This window comes from Haliotis rufescens, unplaced genomic scaffold (assembly GCF_023055435.1).
Source record: "Haliotis rufescens isolate VD_foot unplaced genomic scaffold, xgHalRufe1.0.p SCAF_17, whole genome shotgun sequence".
NCBI lineage: Eukaryota > Metazoa > Mollusca > Gastropoda > Lepetellida > Haliotidae > Haliotis > Haliotis rufescens.
In genome coordinates this window covers 27,552,292-27,573,323 of record NW_025963857.1, presented here as the reverse complement: position 1 = coordinate 27,573,323, position 21,032 = coordinate 27,552,292, and the positions used below count along the sequence as shown (strand labels likewise).

The window sequence follows — 21,032 nt, the reverse complement described above, 5'->3', positions numbered from 1 at the left end:
GCATTAAGGGGCTAAAACAAGGACTGGTCGGCTCGGAGTCAGTATACTGTGTCTGAGTGGGGTATTCATGTTAAACTGCGGCATGGTATCTCATTGTGCTAGCACTATAAATCGGCATCAGTCAGGACTAGTACAAGCAGCCACACACACACACACACACACACACACACACACACACACACGTGCATATCAGTGCAATAATCTTGGACGCGACGTTAAACCCAATTTCACCTCACCTCACCGCAAATCCAAGTGTGACCTAATAGTAACCATACTCACTTACTCACTATTTCTACTCGGAATCCCCCCTAAAGATTGTGCCCTAATACTACGACAATATAAATAGTTGTTCATGCTGTCAAACATTGGTTATCATGGTGCGAGCTCTGGTAAATACAGGCAGATGTTATAGTTGTGGGAACCGGTTTCTCTTGCCAAGTGTAGCAGGGTGTCTGTATAACTCGACACACGGGATAGGGGTTCCCATCTTTGATCATTGAAATAATACATCACACCTGACAGTGTCACGTTATCAGCATTGATAGATATGCTTCTACTGTATCTCTGTCCTCAATAACAGGTGATAGGGAGACCTGGTGAGACTATCGTATCTCGTCCTGTGTGTTCTCTTTATTCACATGCTTACCAAATATTACATGAATATCCCAAGTTAATCCTAATCATGTCAGTTTGGCTCCTGATGGTTACAATGATGTAAATAGAATTTTGTCTAACTCTGACGATCAGTTAAGGAATACATGTTATATATCATATATGTGGGTTTTTTGTGCGCTTAATCTACACTCAAAGGTATGGAATCTTTGAAGGGACATCGTCGGGTTGTCGCGTTGTCGCCCTTACTAAAACAAGCTAAAAGAGTCAAAATTAACGAAACCGTCACAATGCGACAAGGCGACATTTTGGCCATTTGTCGTATGGTCGCGCTTTTAATAATATTTATTAGTTTACCAAAGGGAGACAATGCTACATTTTTCAAGGTCAAAAGACTTGGTAATTGTGATTATTTAAACTGAAAAATAGCTTGTTTTGTATAGCTATTGTTTAACGGTGCGCCAAGCAATATATAATATATATGCCGGCTGCCTGTAATTATTGGAGTATAGGATATACACCGTAGAGGTACGATGACAGACTGATGTTATGAGCAAGGATATACACCATAGAGGTACGATGACAGACTGATGTTATGAGCAAGGATATACACCGTAGAGGTACGATGACAAACTGATGTTATGAGCAAGGATATACACCGTAGAGGTACGATGACAGACTGATGTTATGAGCAAGAATATACGCCGTAGAGGTGCGATGACAGACTGATGTTATGAGCAAGGATATACACAGTAGAGGTACGATGACAGACTGATGTTATGAGCAAGGATATGCACCGTAGAAGTGCGATGACAGACTGATGTTATGAGCAAGGATATACACAGTAGAGGTACGATGACAGACTGATGTTATGAGCAAGGATATGCACCGTAGAAGTGCGATGACAGACTGATGTTATGAGCAAGGATATACACCGTAGAGGTACGATGACAGACTGATGTTATGAGCAAGCATATACACCATAGAGGTGCGATGACAGACTGATGTTATGAGCATGGATATACACAGTAGAGGTACGATGAAAGACTGATGCTATGAGCAAGGATATACGCCGTAGAGGTGCGATGACAGACTGATGCTATGAGCAAGGATATACGCCGTAGAGGTGCGATGACAGACTGATGTTATGAGCAAGGATATACACCGTAGAGGTGCGATGACAGACTGATGTTATGAGCAAGGATATACGCCATAGAGGTGCGATGACAGACTGATGTTATGAGCAAGGATATACACCGTAGAGGTGCGATGACAGTCTGATGCTATGAGCAAGGATATACACCGTAGAGGTACGATGACAGATTGATGCTAGGAGCAAGGATATACACCGTAGAGGTACGATGACAGACTGATGTTATGAGCAAGGATATACACCGTAGAGGTGCGACGACAGTCTGATGCTATGAGCAAGGATATCCACCGTAAGAGGTGCGATGACACACATACAAAACCAGGTCACCGAGCCCGACTACTGTTTCATTTCGGCGCCTCTTACGACAAGTGGGAGGTAGGGAGTTCGATCCTCGGCCGCGTCATAGCAACGGACGTTAAAAGATGGTATTTGTTGTTACCCTGCCTGGCGCTCGGCATTTAAGGGCTAAAACAAGGACTGGTTGGCTCGGGGTCAGTATACTATGTCTGAATGGGGCATTCATATTCAACCGCGGCAAAGTATCTCACTGGGTTAGCGCTATAAATTCGTTATGAGTCAGGCCTAAATACAAGCAGCCACACACACACACACACACACACACACACACACACACACGTGCACAATAATCTTGCACGCGACGTTAACCCACATTTTACATCACCTTACGACCAGTATAATTCTGAAACTTACAATAATTATGAGTGACTGATTTTACGCCGCTTTTATCAACATTTCAGCAATTTAGCGGTGGATATGTGTTGAATCAACCCAGACCTACGGCGTGACGAGCTACTAGAGGCTAACCCACTCGCCCTAATAAGTGTACACATCAAAGCACGTGTTTGGACAGACAGGGGTGTGTCGGTGCACACAGGTTGATGGGCAGGATTTGAAATTAACAATTTGAATTTTCCTTAATTACTTATAATAAAACTTCTTCTAAAAAATTCTTATAAATAATTACAGAAATTTAAAGTTTCAAATTCAAATCTTGCCTAACAACCTATGTGTATCAAAATCCACCCTGATAATTAGGAACATATTATCATAGTTACTTTAAATTTATTATTATTGTACTTTCATATAAAAAAAATAGGTTCGATCTTAAAAAAACACTTGAATAAACAAGTAATTAAAACGTTCTAAAATCGTCTTTTTAAATTGATTGATTAATTGATTGATTGATTAATTGATTATCTTGAAGGCAATATTCGCAAAGCTGGTACAATTAGGAGTATAGTTCAAATCGTCTCTGTATGACCAAAAGAATCATACATGGTAAATGTGACATGTTTAAGAATTTGAAACAAAACGTAAAAACGTGCGTAATAACGGGCTGCACGATGTAAGTAAAGTACAAACAAAAAGTTTAATGTTGAATGAGCTTGTAGTTTTGCCTACTGCTATACCAGTATACCAGCCTCTCAAGGCGACATAACTTGACAGCAGTCACGAGGCGGGTGGCCTGGGAGAGGTGTGATCACCCTGTGTATATAGCCTGCCCATGACATGCGGCACAGACAATGTAGATAACGAGCCTACACTTATGGAACACTGTTTGTTCACTAACCACATTGTGTTTACTTTCTCAGACACCACCTGACATTCCTTTACTGCCTCAATGCTACTCTAATGATATAATGTGTTTACCCACTACTTGCACACTCAACAAAAATAAAATTGATATTCAAAAAAATAATTAAAACCTCCTAGATCTACCACCTTCCTCACTTTTGAGATATGTGTGCCCGAGAAATATGTAAATTCTGCAGCCTCAGGGGAAAATTCTGGTTACCGCAAGTTACATACAATAGACCTTTGATTCATTTAGTCTGATTGACGTATCTAAAACAATCAGTGTTACGCCACGACAATACGTGGACCAGGCAGTTTAGTCTACCGCCTAATTAATACGACCTATTTGAGCTGACCGGAATATTTACAAAAAGTGGAATACACTAAAATGGGGGTAATTAGAACATACGGCACCCCTGTTCATTAATATTATTAATATCCATGCGGATCTTATAAGGGATCAAGCTAAAGCGGCACCCTGTCAAACAACACGTACCAAACTGGCTGAGAATGGCACCAGTTTTCGTTGGCCATAACGGCATCATATGTATATATATATATATATATTATTAGGTATGTACATACGGAAAATAATAAATACTACTCGCTGTAAGCTATATCTGTAGATATAATTTCTTAATAATAAATAATAATATTAAGTTATCAGGTGGGATATATAATATCTTAACTTCCGTATGTTAAAGCCACTATTATAATTATTATTACCATTAGGTTGCTGTCATTACAGTTATAATTGGATTAAATTATTGTCACGCTAAACTGGAATCGTATTACGTAAATATGTATGTAAGTACAGCTCACAATAGCTGACGGCGGTAGTAAGAGAGTGTGGAATGCCACGCAACGCCGATATTTACATTACTCGCAGATGTTGTGGTAATATATGGCCAAATGCAATTACGGAAAAGCACCGTTTCTCTTTCGCTATGCACCTGCTAACGTAACTTCAAGCACTGATTGCTCCCCGGTCACGTGATCCGTGTAGACAGGGAGGTCAAGATGGCGGCTGGAATAGCCAGGTCAGGAACTTTCGAAGTCTACATAAGACAACAGTGGTGTGGGGTGGATGTGACTCTAAATGAAGAGTCATTAACCCTCACACTTACGGAAAACCCCGAACAAGCGGGTGCAATCAATGGTGCGCCCGACAGTCGTCAGGGTCTTGCAAATGGCAGCCCGGAAATGCCTGAATCTATCGCCGGTCAGAAGCGATTTGTGAAAGTCATAAAAGAAGAAACAAATGGTTTGGGAATCAGCATCAAGGGTGGAAAGGAAAACAAAATGCCAATTCTGATTAGCAAGATTTTCAAAGGAATGGCAGCCGACAAGACTGAGAAACTGTACGTGGGGGACGCCATTCTGTCGGTGAACGGGGAAGACTTGAGGGAGGCTACGCATGACGAAGCTGTCAGGGCCTTGAAAAGAGCAGGCAAAATAGTAGAGATGGAAGGTTTGGAAATATCCAATATTTGTATTTCTTGTTTCTACTTCTTAACTTCAACGATACTGCTAAAGGAATAATATTCATGTTTCTCGATGCAACTTGATTGCCGGTCTTGACATGACTTGTGAAGTTTAAAGGCAGGCTTAGAGGATTATCTGCCCCTTTATCTGTCAATGAAAATATCAAGCTCTATCCATTTTCCGAGCTGCGAAACCTATTGCAGTGTACGACTCTGCTTTTACTTTCGGCTTACAGTGGTCACTAATATTTATTTATTAGCTGCAAGTGGATGTCAAATAGTAAACACGGAACTGTATGGCTTAGGTTTTGCAGCTGCACTTAGGCAAATTCATGGATGGTTCAACTTTTACTTAGATTAGCCCGACATAAGTTGCTTGACACTAGCACTGTTACATCTTTTAATTGGTTCATGACATAACCACAAGAAAAGAAAGCCTGAAAATTATTTTCATCATTTGTGCAGTATTATTTGGTAAACTTTTAAGATCTACCATTTATGATTTCTTTAATTTTTTCACAGTGAAATATCTAAGAGAAGTAACACCATATTTCAAGAAATCGTCTCCTCTGAATGAACTTGGATGGGGGTCACACCCAGACCCACCGAAAGAAACAGTCAAAACGTCCAACTGGTCAGAAACGAAAACTATACCACTCAAAATGTGCTACCTCTGTCGGAACCTAAGTATATCTGACCTCGAACAAAAAGTTCTTGAACTTCATTCACCAGATGGAAAAAGCTCTTGCATTCTCCGATTCTCAGACCCTCTTACGGCCAGTGACTGGTTTAATGCAATTCATTCTAACGTAACTATGCTAACCCAGCAAGCCATATCAGAGGCCAACCAGATCACAATTTCTGCACCAAACCAGGGGGAAATCATGCACATGGGATGGCTCTCAGAACAGGTGATGATAATGATGATGATGATATTTTTGGTTATATGTAGGGCTTGGATGACATGTATCTTTACATCATGATATGTCAAGGTTCCATACAGCTGTCGTATCATAGATCATCTATTTATTTTGGAAAGGATATTCAAAGTTTGCTGCATATTCTGTGAATACTGGTCATTATTATCAATCATTTTAACCTTAAAACTCCTTTTTTTTTTTAAAACATTTGCGTGAGATTTTGATTCAGTGGAACAATGTTATTAATATATTCCCTTTCTGTCTCTAAGTATTGGCATTTAGTAATATCAGGTCACCATGTTGATTTTCCAAGTAATCATGTGGTGACTGCTTAAGAATATGTTTCCAGGTGGAAATTCCAGGTGGAAATTTCAGTTGCTTGGTGACGAAATTAGTCGCAACTTTGGGACCTGAGACATTCATTCTCTCTCAGTCTGATGACAACTAATTATGTTGTTTGTAGCTAACAAATGAGCAGGGAAGCCCGAGCTGGAAGCCGGTGTTCATAGCCTTGACGGACAAGGATCTCCTTCTGTACGACACTGCCCCCTGGAGCAAGGAGGAGTGGGCCACACCCTTCCAGAGCCACCCACTCTTGGCAACCAGGTACATGATATACTGTGGGTCTGTCTGCTGGATTGGAATACTTTTTGGGGTCCCTGGCAGGCAAACAGGAGTCACGGCTTGACCACTGTTACCTACTAAATGTAGGCCCGTGAAGATCCAGGGTAGAATAGGTCTTCATCAACCCATGCTTGCCATAAAAGGCGACTATGAGACTTGTAAGAGGCAACTAACGGGATCGGGTGGTCAGGTTTGCTGACATGGTTGATGCATGTCATAGATCCCAATGTATGTGGATCGATGCTCATGCTGTGAATCACTGGATTGTCTGGTCCAGACTCAGATTATTTACAGACCAACATCATACAGCTGGAATATGGTTGAGTGCAGCATTAAACAACAAACAAACAAAGTAAATGTCTACAGACAACCAATGTGTGGCACCAGGGAAGTAACGAAATTCAAAACAAAAATAGAATAACAAAAATTATAACGAAAAGCACACAAGGTACTAATTGACAATGGTCATGTATTATTCTCTGAATATGAATTTTTACCTTCAGGATGTTTTTGTTTGTTTCACTGCTGAGATTTTTATATTGCAAGAAAATATTCTAAATTGCGTCTAATCGTTTCCTAATGACCTTATCTTGGAGTCCAAAGGACTCCCAGTAATATGTTTTGGAGGTCCAAGGCTGGCCACCTGTGGCCGGCTTCACTTGATTTTCGACCTTTGAAGATCCGGGTTAAAATAAGTCTTCAGCTACCCATGGTTTTCGTAAGAGGTGACTAATGGGATTGGGTCATCATATCGCACTTGCGCTGATCAAGGCTCATGGTAGCAATCAGTGGATGTCTGGTCCTGACTCAATTATTTACATACTGCCATCATATAACTGGATTATTGCTGAATGTAAACAACAACCAAACAAACAAACACCTGATTTTTGTGATTACTTAATCATTGCACATGCTCGGAAGCCTGGTCTACTATTAAATTGAAGGTAGTCCTCCACTCACACCCTGAGTGTATTTCTTGCCATAAATTCAACATGACTTAGAAATGATTGCAGCTGAATAAAACACTTCATTCTGTGTAATCTTAATCTTGAACTTCAAACAATGTCAAAGCCTTAGTCACCTGTTCAAATCATACTTAACTGGAACGTTTTAGGAGGAAAAACAAAACAAAACAAAATTCAAATTTTGTATGAATGAGCACTGCAGTATCGTAACCAAAGATGAAAGCAGATCAACGATTCAGAGGTCATGATGATGAAATTAAATTGTGATTTGTCAGTCAAGGTAAACTTGGAGTTCAGGTAAGAAAACTACTGCACATGGAGGCCTTAGTTTTTGATGCACCTTTTTTTTAGAATTATGCATGAATTGCAGAAGGCATGACTTTCCCAATCACTATTTGTTTCTTGACAGCAACCTGATAAAATAAGTTAAGGTAAATAGTGAGACATCGGTTCACTGTGATGGCTTGTTAGATTTGTCAGCCATCTTGACACTGCAGGTTGGTACATTCGGGCAGGCAGAGCAACCTCATCACCGGAGACGACGTCCTGACATTTGGTACCCGCTCTGGGACTAGGAATGGCGTGGAAACACACATCCTCCGTGTAGAGACACAGCGAGACTTGGCATTCTGGTCCCGGGCTCTGGTACAGGGCTCCCACGGAGCTGCAGTCCTTGTCAAGGATGTCACATGTCGTAAGTAGAGAAATGAGGACATTGTTAACACTGACAAGACTGTTCGATTTGATTTTAGTCTGTGTAAGGTGTTTAATTTCTCTGAAGGACTCTTGGTTTCATATGGAATCTCCAAATTAGGAATGGGTTTATCAAGATTTGTGTTATTGGTGAGATGAGGGTAATTGCTTCAGGGGAATTGGTTATAAACTAATCCCTAATTGTTTCAATAGTTACGACCCTGCGGTTGACTAACATTTAGTCTCAGAAATAAAGTTATCTCATTTAAAAATATATATCCACAAAATAATCAGTAAAATTCAAATGGAGCCTAGAACAGTCCTTAATTTCAGGGGCTGCCAAATCATTCTAGACTTGAGTTAGGGTCTGGATGATAGACGAACCATGTGGGTATTCTTACTCACATGCATAATAAAGTCCAGAGCCCACTTGTACAAAATGATCTAAGTGCTACCACTATCATAAGTCTATGTTAAAGTATGAGAGTCACATTCATCATAGCGCTAAGATAGCTTTGTGCAACTGAACCCTGCCTCCTGTTTTAGGATGTGTAGCATGCTTTTGATTGCCTATCAAAGACTTGATTATTTATGATGTAGCTGGAATACCGTTTACCATGCTTACTGCAGCATAAAACAACATTCGCTCACTCTCAAGCAGGTTTACCTGATCCAGACTTGATTATTCACAGGCAGCGGTGATAAAGCGGAAATATTTCTAAGTGCAGCATAGGACAACATTCATTCTATTATTCATTCACACTGTATGAATATTGCTCAAACCTGACTTTTAAAGGTAGCACTTCTTTCCCAAAACCACAGTGTAGTACCCCTTGAATAGATGGTTTGTTTTGCAAGATCCAGTTCAATCAAAGGAGTTGTACTGCTTATGTGTGCAAAATGGATGTGATCTATTTATTCATGGTACCTTAGATCTTCTAGCCTTTTGGTATCTTCATCATTAATGGAGGGCACGGGTGGCCTAGTTGAAAAAGGTGCCACAATTCCCTTTTCAGATTTGCGTCTGTTACCAAACTAGTACTAGCACTGACACGCCTAAAACTAGTACAAGCACTCACACGCTAAAAGTAGTACAAGCACTGACATGCCAAAACTAGTACAAGCACTGATATGCCAAAACTAGTACAAGCACTCACACGCCAAAACTAGTACAAGCACTCACACGCCAAAACTAATACAAGCACTCACATGCCGAGACCTGTGAAGATCCGGGTTAGAATAGGTCTTAAGCAACCCATGCGACTATGCTTGTTGTAAGAGACGACTAACAGGATCGGGTGGTCAGGCTGTCTGAATTGGTTGATGCATGTCATCGTATCCCAATTGCGTGGATCGATGCTCATGATATCAATCACTAGATTGTCTTGAATACAACCTGACCTCACTGACTTATCATTGCTATTTCAGCTGTGACATGGCAAGGGAAGAAAGCAAAGTTGTGTCTGAACTTTGACACAGGCTTCACAATGATAGAAGACAAGGGAAGCGATGAAATCCAACCAACCATCCTGTGGAACTACCCGTTCGAGAGATTGAGGATGTCAGCTGATGATGGCCACCGACTGCTGTGGCTGGACTTTGGTGAAGATGGAGAACAGGTAACTAGAGAATAGCTCTTGAGCAAGGAGGGGGCAGCATATTTTAAATTCAATTAATCATTATGTCTTTATTACTTTGTTTGTACTCTTATTAATCATCAAGAAGTCAAGTGAGGCAGAGTTGCGTCCCCTAGTCATGTCAGGATCCTATGATCATGTTTTTAGTTCATTGATTAGTCGTTGGTTTTATATGCACCAACCATGCTCATGGGATTTGGTGTATGTCTAAAACTTGCCTAACAGCAAGCTCACATGGCATGACACAACTGAAGTACTGCTCAAAGCAGCAGGGTCGGTCGGGTAGTCGTGTGGTTAAAGCGTTCGCTTGTCACACCGAAGACACGGATTTGAGGCCCTACATGGGTACAAAGTGTGAAGCCCATTTCTGGTGTTCCCCGTCGAGATATTGCTGGAATATTGCTAAAAGCGGCGTAAAAACCTCACTCACTCATTCACTCAAAACAGCATTAAACACAACTCATGGCCTCTCTCATAACATTTGGAAGATGTTTGTTTGTTTGTTGTTTAAAACTGCTCTCAGCAGTATTCCAGCAATATGACGGCAGTCCGTAAATAATCGAGTGTGGACCAGACAATCCACTGAATAATATCAAGGAACATTTATCTACGCAACTGGGATACAATGACATGCATCAACCAAGTCAGCGAGTCTGACCACCCAATCCTGTTAGTTGCCTCTTACAAAGGCATAGTTCCATTTTGGGAGATGTATTGAAACAGTGTGATATAAGTATTATGAATTGGGGTGTACATATATTTTAAGCTTTTGAGTATTTTTATAATGTTTTACATGTTTCAGCCAAAATAATTATAATACAGAACTGTGTTATTTTTGCACTAGTATTCATCTTTTCTTCAAGGTACAATATTACATTATGGCTTAAGAACTAATTCATTTTAAATGTATATACGTTCGATCATTTCCCTACAAAACAAGAACAAAATATGTCAATATTAATTTTGTTCATTGACTCAAAAAATGAGTAACCTCCTTGTTTTTTATTACAGGAACTGGATTTGAACACATGCCCAAAGCCAATGGTGTTTGTTCTTCATACATTCTTGTCATCCAAGGTTGCCAGACTGGGTCTCATTGCATAATAAGCATCTCATAAAATCAATAGGAGAAAATGAACAACCCTGCAGTACACAACTGCACATTTTCTGTGTCTGTGTACTGGACTGTACTATGACTTTATCCTCCCTCTTTAGAATGATCTTATTGAAATCTTTTTACAAGATATTTTAATATTGTTTTTCAGTGATTGTTTCTACCATGGTGATATTATTTGTATGAGGAAACAAATGGATTGAAACAAATGGCTTACTCCCTGAGAACAGGGATTTGTTAATTTGGAGTTTAATTGTAGTTATTGTTTATATGTTTTCATAGTCTTTTGATTTGTAATAAAAAATATGTGAGGGAGGAATATGTACAAATAGTGATTTTTTTTTTAAGGTGAAAAGGATGATTTTTATACAGTTTTCTAAAAACCAAGATTTAGTTATTAAGAGATTTTTTGCAGCATTTATAAATCAATGCTTGAGAAAAAACAAATAAGTATTTGTAGCCAATTGTTTGTCTTCAGTTTTACCTTAAAGCTTAGCAATGGCTTGTGTCTTCATCTACTGCTGCTTAATGTCATCAAAACCAACAATCAACCCAGAGATCTTTCATATTATACAAATCCACAGGTCCAAATGTTTCATATTTACATAATGTTTCTTTTATTTGAGCACCATTTTTCAAAGTAACTTTAAGGTAATCATTGCTATTATTTTCTTCTTTACAAGTTGCAAATTCATTAAGTATAGTTATGGAGTTTACGAAATCGTCGCATGTGAGTGTCCGCTATTGTTGACTGCCTGCCTGTAGTGTTCATGTCAGATTCAGTATCCAAATATTACCATGAATATGTTTGCAGCATTCTACTTGTTTATGTGCATAATATAGCATTTTGATTTAGAATTGCCTCCGTTCAGACCTGTTAATACCAAATCTTTTAAAAATCAGATCTTTTATGCTCTTAATATAATGCCTCTCTGCATGAAGGTCAGATAACCACTCCAAAGGAAGTCTCATTAGTTGAAGTGTCTCTTCAACTTTAAGGCTTTAACATTCTCTGTATTAGTTGGTGAAGCATTCTCACAAGCATGTATAATTCCGAATCTCGAAAAAACACTTAAATAGACAGTTCCAAATGTAAATAATAAAAACCACACCATCATATCGTTGTTTCTTATCACCATTGAATCTACACCCATATCATGGAAGGAATAATTCAGTTCTGGGCAGGTTTTTTTTTTGTTGACATTAAGAAATCTGAATTGAAGTGGTAAAACTCGGAAGTGGTCTATGTTCAGTAAGTGTTCAGGGTTCACCTGACTATGTTCTATGGAGGGTTTGCAGATCATCACACAGAGAAGTATCTATATAGTGTATCGGAATAAAAGATCTGACTTTAATAAGCTTGGTTGTTACCAATCGAAAGATAGATGGCATTCTTTGCAGAACAAAATAAAATAAACAGTAAATGAAAACAGTTCTTATTTATTCCTCGAGTAAATGAAACAATACAGTTTTTTCTAACTATCTTTTGGTTGTGACTATTATTTATGACTTTATCAAATGTATTTACATATTTTGCTTATGATAATGTTGGAAAGAGATCTTGTTATTTAATGTGACAGTGATTAGTGAATATGCTATATAATAGAAAACATAGTACATATATATTTATACTCCAATGATTTGATAAAGGATTAGAACAATATAAAAAATCTAGGTGTATTTCTTTGTGATATATGATAAAGTTTTGTTTTAAGAAATTGGAAAATGTGAAAAGCATGTTCAAATTGTCTTACAAAAAAAGCTTGATCATGAATTTGAGAACAAAGTCAGCACATTAAATACTTATGATACCAGATTGTATTCAAAATATTTTTAGTGTGTATGGCCAAAAACTTTTGGAAATGAATGATTAACAAAAATTAGATGACTATGAAGAATGCCCTCTTTAGTGTAGAAATACAAGCACATTTTCATTTTCGAGAAAGTAGAAAAGCAACGAACGTAATCCTGCAGGAATGTTAACTGAAGCAGGCTCTACCAGAGAACAAAGATTATTTTTGTTTTAGCCTTAGTAACCATTTTGTAACAAAACGTTTCTCTGCAGAAATTCTATTTTTGTAGATGAAATTGTTATCCCTCTGTATCTGAAGCTTTAACAACTTAACAGATAGTATTTCGATATCCGTCTGAGTATTTGCTTGCCAAAGATTATCCCTTTGCCTTATTGTATCCTGCTTGTGTTCTGTTGTGTGCTTTCATAATTATAAGCATCGTCAATACTTCACGGGTTTATTTGTATTCTGCATTCCTCCATCACCTTGAATACTGAAAATCATGAAATTAATGCGGAAAATGTGAGTGTCCTTGCCCACATCAATAAAGTGGCACGTTTCTTTCTGGCCATATCTGGAGTATCTTGTCAGGTGCACTGCATATTTCCAAAAAGAATGACATGTATAAAAAAGCTTGCATCTATTTGGTGATGTGTTAATTTCATGATTTACTGTAAATATGTCCACTTTGACCAGTGAATCAATCCATAACTGGTTCTTGTGAGAAGGAAAACAGCATGTGCTCTGACCAATGAGTGCTCAGTTTACATGTACGAACAGATATATTTCTCCTGCAGTATGTGCTACTGCCTTACGGTCACCTCCTCTCCACATTTCCTGCTAGATCCTACAGTTGTAGAGTTCGGACAAACTTCATGGATGGAATAGTTACACTTCCTTGTACTCGCACGAGCATCCAGGGAATTATCTAGACCTGCTCAGATGCCTATATTCGGTTCCAAGTCTACAACAAATGTCAGTAAACATTCCCCAATCGGAATTAAAATTTCATAATAATAATCAACTAATGTTATGGCTTTGTACATGTTGTAGTAGTGGCTTGCATTATTCTGACAAGAACAGTTATAGTATGTGCTCTTTTATTTAGTTTTACATCATTGCATTGAATACAATGTTAGAACACAGTTACAGACAAAAAATGAACAATTTAAATTCCAATTTTTTTTACAAAATATTTTTTTATTCAAATTTGCCTTGCAAGGGCACTTAGTTTGAAATCCTAGATAAACCCCTCTCCACATTTCATTGCTTGACTTCAAATGGGACATGTTATTACCACACTGCATATCTGTCATACGTATTCACAGATGGAGGACGTAGTGTGTAGAAACCTATGAAGTATTGACGATGATCTATAAACAGTTTGATGATAGTGTTTTATACTATCAACTTATGTAAGAAAGGAGGAAAACCTTTCAGAAAGATATGTGATGATCTTTTGATGATATATAGGATATATGCATGCATTTATTTTGTATTTAGTGATAAAATACTGTAGTCATCTGCAGTAGGAATCATCAGTGAGTGAAGTACCAACCACTAAGGCTGGAACCACTCATGCATGCTCTTCATGCTGGACATCTTCCCAAAGCAAGAGAGTTAACTGACTATAAAAGTCCAGTTTCCACCCTTGCCGAACTAGGCTTGTATTATTTCGTTACATTTTGGCTGGACTAACAAGTTATGATTAGACCAATAAAAATCGTGCAACAAAATCAAAATCCGGTTCGTAAACTGTCGTGCAGATTTTGGTCAATTGCAGGAATTGCAAAACGTGCACCACCAACTCGTTGTCAACAGATATTTTCCCAATCTTTTCATGTTTTTAATCAAGGTGCTCACGTGATTTGATGCACTTCGCGATGTAAGACCCGTTGTGTCACAATATAGATCTTGGTTATCGACCAGATCGTCTTGACTGGGCGCCGTCATTTTGTTTTAAACAAATGCAAGTCATACGAGAGGTGAAATCTGATTGTTCAATAGGAGAGGCTAGGAAGGGACATAACTCGTAATGACCACTGGTGGCGCTACGATCGAGCCCAGGAATTCCAGCCTAGTTCAGCAAGGGTGGAAACTGGACTTTTAAAGTTGGTTAACTCTCTTACCTCAGGAAGATGCATGCTCGATGCCTGTATTGTTTTGAAACTAAGGTTTGCCAGAAAATACTTAATTAATAGAACATTTGGCTTTTCTTGTTCAACAGCATGTGTTTGTCTCATCTTGTCAAATTTGACGTCAACCATATGTGTGTATCACAACAAAGACCAAATGCTTATTTTTGTTTGGAGAGAATGAAGTGAACATCACTTTGCTTATTGGAATATTCTTGTGAAATTCCACTTGATTATTTTCATTTGGGGTGTTGAAATCATTGTTTTTAGAGGAACTCTTTCCACCCTGTGTGCCATTATGGAATATTTTGCCTGCACATTCATGTAACCAGTATTTTGCAGATGTGTTGTGACCATATACATGTGTTTGGTATGTTCGTTATTTTCTTAGCAATGTAGTCATATGACTCAATGTTAATATGTTGGCTTTCTGCGAATGCTGTGAATTTTTTCCCCTAGAAAATATTTAAATTATTTTTGCATTGTGAACATCAATAGCACTGCATAAAATAGGACGATCAATATTTACTCAAATTTTTAATTTTAATAGTTACCTAAAGATCTCAAAAATCAATAACTATCATTATATGTAATCGTTTCTATTATGCACACGTCGATTACATATCTGCCAGTAGCCAGTACTCTATTAGCAGCTGTGTGTATGATAGACCTATATGTACTGTTGTATATGAAATATGTATCAATTATGTATTTTGAAGGCTTATATATGCTTAAATCAATCAAGTCCAAATATGGTGCTGAACTACATGTAGCATTTGACTGTTGTATGGTTGTCTGTATGTATTTAGTCTGGTATTTATTATGCTGTGTTCGTTATACAATGTATTGTAGTGATAAGAGCCGTGGAACCAGAACTGATGGCATATGGAGCAGAGATAAATCTAGGCCACAGGATTAGGACTGCTCATTTAGACCATGTTATGATTTAAAGGGGGATTATCCTGCAAAATACGAGCTGTCACTTCTTATCCGTGTTTTTAAGAATTGATGTGTTTATGGAGGTATTAAAGTTAAAAACGTGCATACTGTGTAAATATACATAGCAGATTTTACTTTTATACATGTACCTCCATAACTGCAAATACATATAGAAGACAGTTATTAATGAATTAGTCAACATAAATAACTTCACAGAGTTCTTATTTAATCATAGCACAAAAGACCCGTGAAGATCCGGGGTAGAATAGGTCTTCAGCAACCCATGCTTGCCGTAAAAGGCGACTATGCTTGTCGTAGGTGACTAACAGGATCTGGCAGTCAGGCTTGCTGACTTGGTTGATGCATGTCATTGTATCCCAATTACGTGGATCGATGCTTATGATGTCAATAATTGGATTGTCTGGTCCAGACTCAATTATTTACAGACCGCCGTCATATAGCTGGAATATTGCTGAGTGTAGTGTTAAACAACAAACAAACAAACATAGCCCAAAAGTAGCTGCAGACAAAAATGTGAAATCAGTAACATCGTTCAGCGCCATTATACAACACAAGCCATGACCATCCCATTATCACCCTGTAGACAGGGCGTCATATTTTCAGTATATTGAAACATAAACACAAAGAGAATTGCTAATCAAATGCCATAAAATTACTGGCCATTTATTCCGTAATGCATGACCAACTGACATTGAAATATAAGGAGACATAATATGCTTCCGATGTATGTATAAATCCACCGCTAAAGTCAATGAGAAGGATATTATCAAAGCAGCTAATGTTAGAGGTTAAGATCCTGTGACAATATCATCATCCCAAAAAGTGTTTCAGAGGAGAATATTCAGCCGTCAAATTTACCAAGTAGGGAGTCTTAAGTGCATCCAAAGATGCTGACGTAAGTTAGGATGCCTCTATCCCCCTGGTTCATAAAGGAAGTTCCAGAACCTAGACTTATCTCTGCTGGAGGTCCATGATTCCATGGGTCATCAACTCAATCTCATTAAAATCAGATCTTAGTTTTCGCTACTGCTTAGCAAAGATCTGAGGACATCCCATTACGGGTCACGTCAGAACGACCTTTCGCGAACTTTGACCGACCAATGAAATGACTGACAAGAAAGCGACATTAGCCAATCAGAATCCAGCTTTCTTGAGCTTTACGATACTAGTTTCAAACTGGTGACTACGATTTGAAACATATTTTGACGTATTCTCGATTAATTTTAAAACTGATCAAACGAACATTCTGGAATGGCTTATAGATTGCCTAGATTGTATGGATATAATCATAAAACCCGTAACTGTCGTTCAGAATACCCTCTGTTAAATATTTCTTGGTTGCATGATCAGAAAACACACTCCGACTGTCACTTTCATGATCTGGTAAGCGACGCTCTGATTGGTTGCATTAAAGGTCGTTCTGACGTGACCCGTAATGGGATGTCCTCAGATCTTTGTTCAGCGATAGCAAGAACTAAGAGGTCTGATTTTAATGAGATTGGTCATCGACTAGTCTGGTGAAACTGGATCACATATAATCAATGTGTATCACCAGCGTTGGACATATATACCTGTCAAGTTTGAAAAGAGCATCCTGTCGGGGAATAAATGTTTGGATCAGATATTACTGATCAGATTACCTTTAAAGAGCTGTGTCAAAATACATACATACAAACATTTGACACAGCTTCAAGGATGGGTGTATGTAAACGATTATTACGAATTCCAGTGGAGTTATCTCCCATGTAACTGATGCCAGGATGTGGATGGACAAGAGAGTATGTTGTGCCAGCATTGGTGATACGGTGTAAAGATGTATATTCACATGTTATATGTATTTACTCCACTAGTCAATCAATGAATTTATTGTTCAGATTGTTGTTTCATTATATTTGTTTTGTGTTGTGTATTATGCTTTTGTGTCGTTTTGGTTTGGTATTCCGGGACCGAACATTTTATCTGCAGAGGTAGGATCTGGGATGTTCATGCAAGACTATTTGGGGTCATTCTTTGAATGCATGCAATTTCAACATATTCCATATGTTTTAATATGTAATGCAAAAACTATGGTTTTCTGTGACAATATTAAGTCTATTTATTTGGGGGTTTTCGGGGGGGGGGGGAGATGTCCCATTTTGTCTTTTTTTAAACTTTGCCTTCTTCAGAATTGAAATGGACAGTCCCTTATGAAACTATAATATTTCATCAATGGTTTCAAATTTTTCAAGAATGACTTTACAGGTCTGTTTGAAAGTATTTGTGTCTTCTAATTAGAACCTGTACTAGCATCTTCCCAAGGCAAGGAAGTTAACTGACTCTGAGATTTCTGAGATCGATCATAGCGCCACCAGTGGCTATTACAAGTATGTCACTTCTATGCCCCTCCTATTGGCCTGTCAGATTCCACCTCTCTTATCATTTGCATTTGCTTCAAACAAGACGATTTAATCGATGATCAAGATCTATATTATAATAGCACGGGTCTTACCTCGCAAAGTGGATCAAATCTTGTGAGCACATTGATTGAACACATGAAAAGATTTGTAAAATATCTGTTGACACCCAGTTGACGGGCCAGATCCTTTGCAAATCATGCAGTCGGCTAAAATCTGCACGTTGAATGCCATGTTGTTTATGAGCCAGATGTTGATATCGTTACATAATTTGGATTGGACTATGCATAGACTCACAAGTCCAGCCAAAATATAACTCCATAATTCCAGACGGACTTTTACAGTCAGTTAACACCCTTGCCTTGGGAAGATATTGTACAAGATGTACCTAGATCACCTTTTTTCATACAATGAGTCAAACTGAATGTATGGCATCTTCATGGTAAGGGTCATATCGATACAGTGTGTCATGTTGGTGATTCATGGATTTATATATCATACGATCATGCATGTGGGGTTGTGTCATCACCAGGAGGATCTCTAACCATCTCATTAAAATCAGATCTGCAGAGAAGTCTCATATAACAGATCTGATTTGAATGCGATTGACATTTAAAACAAGTAGTTGTTTATGAGGTCAGCTCGTAATCAGTGAACAGTTATACACCTGGACAAAAGTTAAGCAGCACTACATTTTTTTCATATCTCATTGTTTTTTATATCTTTTGGAACAAACTACATGTGACGTTTATCTCATGTGATCAATGTTTACGGTACCAGTATTACCACTGATGCTTACTGAAAGGTTGGTAGAAGGACTTGGTGGACCCCCCTGACGGTTGCAAGTTCTCAGCCAAAGTTTGGAGCAGAATTCTAAATGGTCTCTAATGACGGTTGCCATGGAACAATCACAAACATGGCATGAGTCAAATCCATTTAAATTTCTGTATTACAATACGAGTAATATTATCAACAAAAACAAAATGAATACATGATCTGATTTTCAAAATGGCTGCAGTATGGGGAAATGGTTAGTCGGTGCTTGGCGTTTCTCCAGGTGCATATGATCAGTGTATCAATGTTCTACAGGACAATTCAGGATATACTCAAGATGTGACTTTTGTGAAACTACACATCATAGTTATAAGTTATGTCCAATGTATATAAGGCATGTCTATATAGGCATTGTTTTCTATTACTTGGTTGATCACCTGTATTCTATGATGGCTGTGGCTTTGTTCCCATATAAAAACGCTAGAAGTTTCCTCACACAGTTCACAAAAATGCCAAATGAATATTAGAGTATAACAAAACAGCATGGGTGGTCACGAATAATAGAGCATTTGAAATTTGATTGTTTGAGGAATGAGAGAGGTGTTTATGTGACATATCAGAGTTACTTCCCTTACCATGTTGAAGTCCTTTGGATTAATAGCATGTTCAACCACACTTATGAAATCCATTAACCAAGTAACAGAAAATAATTGCCCAATTGGACATCTGTTAAATGTGCTGACGCAGCTGAAGTGTCTGAGGGTCTGAGTTTTCCGAGCTCTCTGAACTGATGAGCTGGAAGTTGGACTCAATGAGAATTAACAGCCTGGTGAGGCTTGTTAATTTGACATCTCAAATCTTTATTTTATATTTAGGTACTGTATGAAATTTTTCATTTTCAAAATCCTTTTATACAATTTTATGAAGATTAACTGATTAATTGTACCAAATATTCAAACCAGTGAAGCATTGATCAAACCAAAACTTGGATCAGTCGCTCAAACATGAATTCATTGGTTGACTGGATATATAACTTCTGTTGCCCTTCCATCATGTCAGTCAAAATGAAAATGTAGAGTTCTGATATTTGTCGACAAATGGTAGCGTCATATCTTCCACCACATCAGGATGTGTATCGCGGGTTTGTTACTTCCTTGTCTTCCAAATACAGGTAGCTTGTATGCATCATCTGAAAGTTCTGACCATTGTGTACATGTTCACACGTTTGTGCGGGGGTTAACTAGTGGGTCACTTTCATCTGGACTGATGCACAGGACAGTGTACGATGCAGTCCTTGTTGCAGATGTTGCCTCTTGGTAATGGACATGATATGTCATGTTTGGCTGATGATGTGCCATGTTTGGCTGATGATGTGTCATGTTTGGCTGATGTGTCATGTTTGGCTGATGATGTGTCATGTTTGGCTGATGATGTGCCATGTTTGGCTGATGATGTGTCATGTTTGGCTGATGTGTCATGTTTGGCTGATGATGTGTCATGTTTGGCTGATGATGTGTCATGTTTGGCTGATGATGTGCCAGGTTTGGCTGATGATGTGTCATGTTTGGCAAAAGTATTCAAATTGTGCATGAAACATATGGTCAGCCAAAAAAGGAAATTATCATGATTATCCCTGCAGTTCACTGCACCACAAACCTGTGATCGTGGGTTTGAATCTCAGATTTGCACTGATGATGATTCAAGGTTTGTCAGCACTGTAGGTTTCACCAAAGTGATAAACATCTAACACCTGCATCACTGGGGCTTTCCTCAGACATCAAGCTGACATGCCATGAAATATTGCTAGCTGTGGTTATAACCAGCATGATGACCCAAATGAATCTGTTTTCCATCTCAACTTTTCCCGGCTTCCCTGACCTGAGAAGTCACTCATAGTTGGGGCTTACACATACAGAATAGTTATTTTATCAGAATGTGTTGACATTTATATTTTTTCAGAAATGTACACAATATGTTCAAATTTTCAGATGAAAAATACATTGTTACTTGATCAAATCTGCTGAGAGGATATTTTAATTGCAATTTTTATACAAGAAACATATCAGTTGCACTAAAATCATCTTACTAACGGCTGGTATGGGTAATATTTATTCTAGATTTAGCAAACACCATGGTAACAGATTAACACCCATTCACATTAGAATTTCATTTAGCAGTA

At 38.3% G+C, this 21,032-nt stretch overlaps 1 protein-coding gene across 2 annotated transcripts; it reads left to right on the top strand.

Annotated features, from left to right (window-relative positions):
- The first annotated feature begins 4,370 nt into the window (after positions 1-4,370).
- LOC124138565 (beta-1-syntrophin-like) lies at positions 4,371-11,851 on the top strand. Of its 2 annotated transcripts, none has more exons than XM_046505286.2 (6): positions 4,371-4,832; positions 5,368-5,756; positions 6,229-6,371; positions 7,870-8,048; positions 9,476-9,666; positions 10,696-11,851. In XM_046505286.2, the coding sequence occupies exons 1-6, from the start codon at positions 4,382-4,384 to the stop codon at positions 10,786-10,788; spliced, it is 1,446 nt and encodes a 481-aa protein (XP_046361242.1). In that variant the 5' UTR covers positions 4,371-4,381; the 3' UTR covers positions 10,789-11,851. The 2 variants fall into 2 exon arrangements, with proteins under 2 accessions (XP_046361242.1, XP_046361241.1); XM_046505285.2 differs by having other exon boundaries at positions 7,852-8,048.
- The last annotated feature ends 9,181 nt before the right edge of the window (positions 11,852-21,032 follow it).

What these genes read in the sequence shown, in the direction of transcription:
- LOC124138565 (XM_046505285.2), top strand. Translation starts at nt 4,382, where the DNA reads ATGGCGGCTGGAATAGCCAGGTCAGGAACTTTCGAAGTCTACATAAGA. An exon ending in TGGGATGGCTCTCAGAACAG is followed by an intron (nt 5,757 to 6,228) that starts GTGATGATAATG and finishes TGTTGTTTGTAG; the next exon opens with CTAACAAATGAGCAGGGAAG. An exon ending in CACCCACTCTTGGCAACCAG is followed by an intron (nt 6,372 to 7,851) that starts GTACATGATATA and finishes TTGACACTGCAG; the next exon opens with GTTGGTACATTCGGGCAGGC.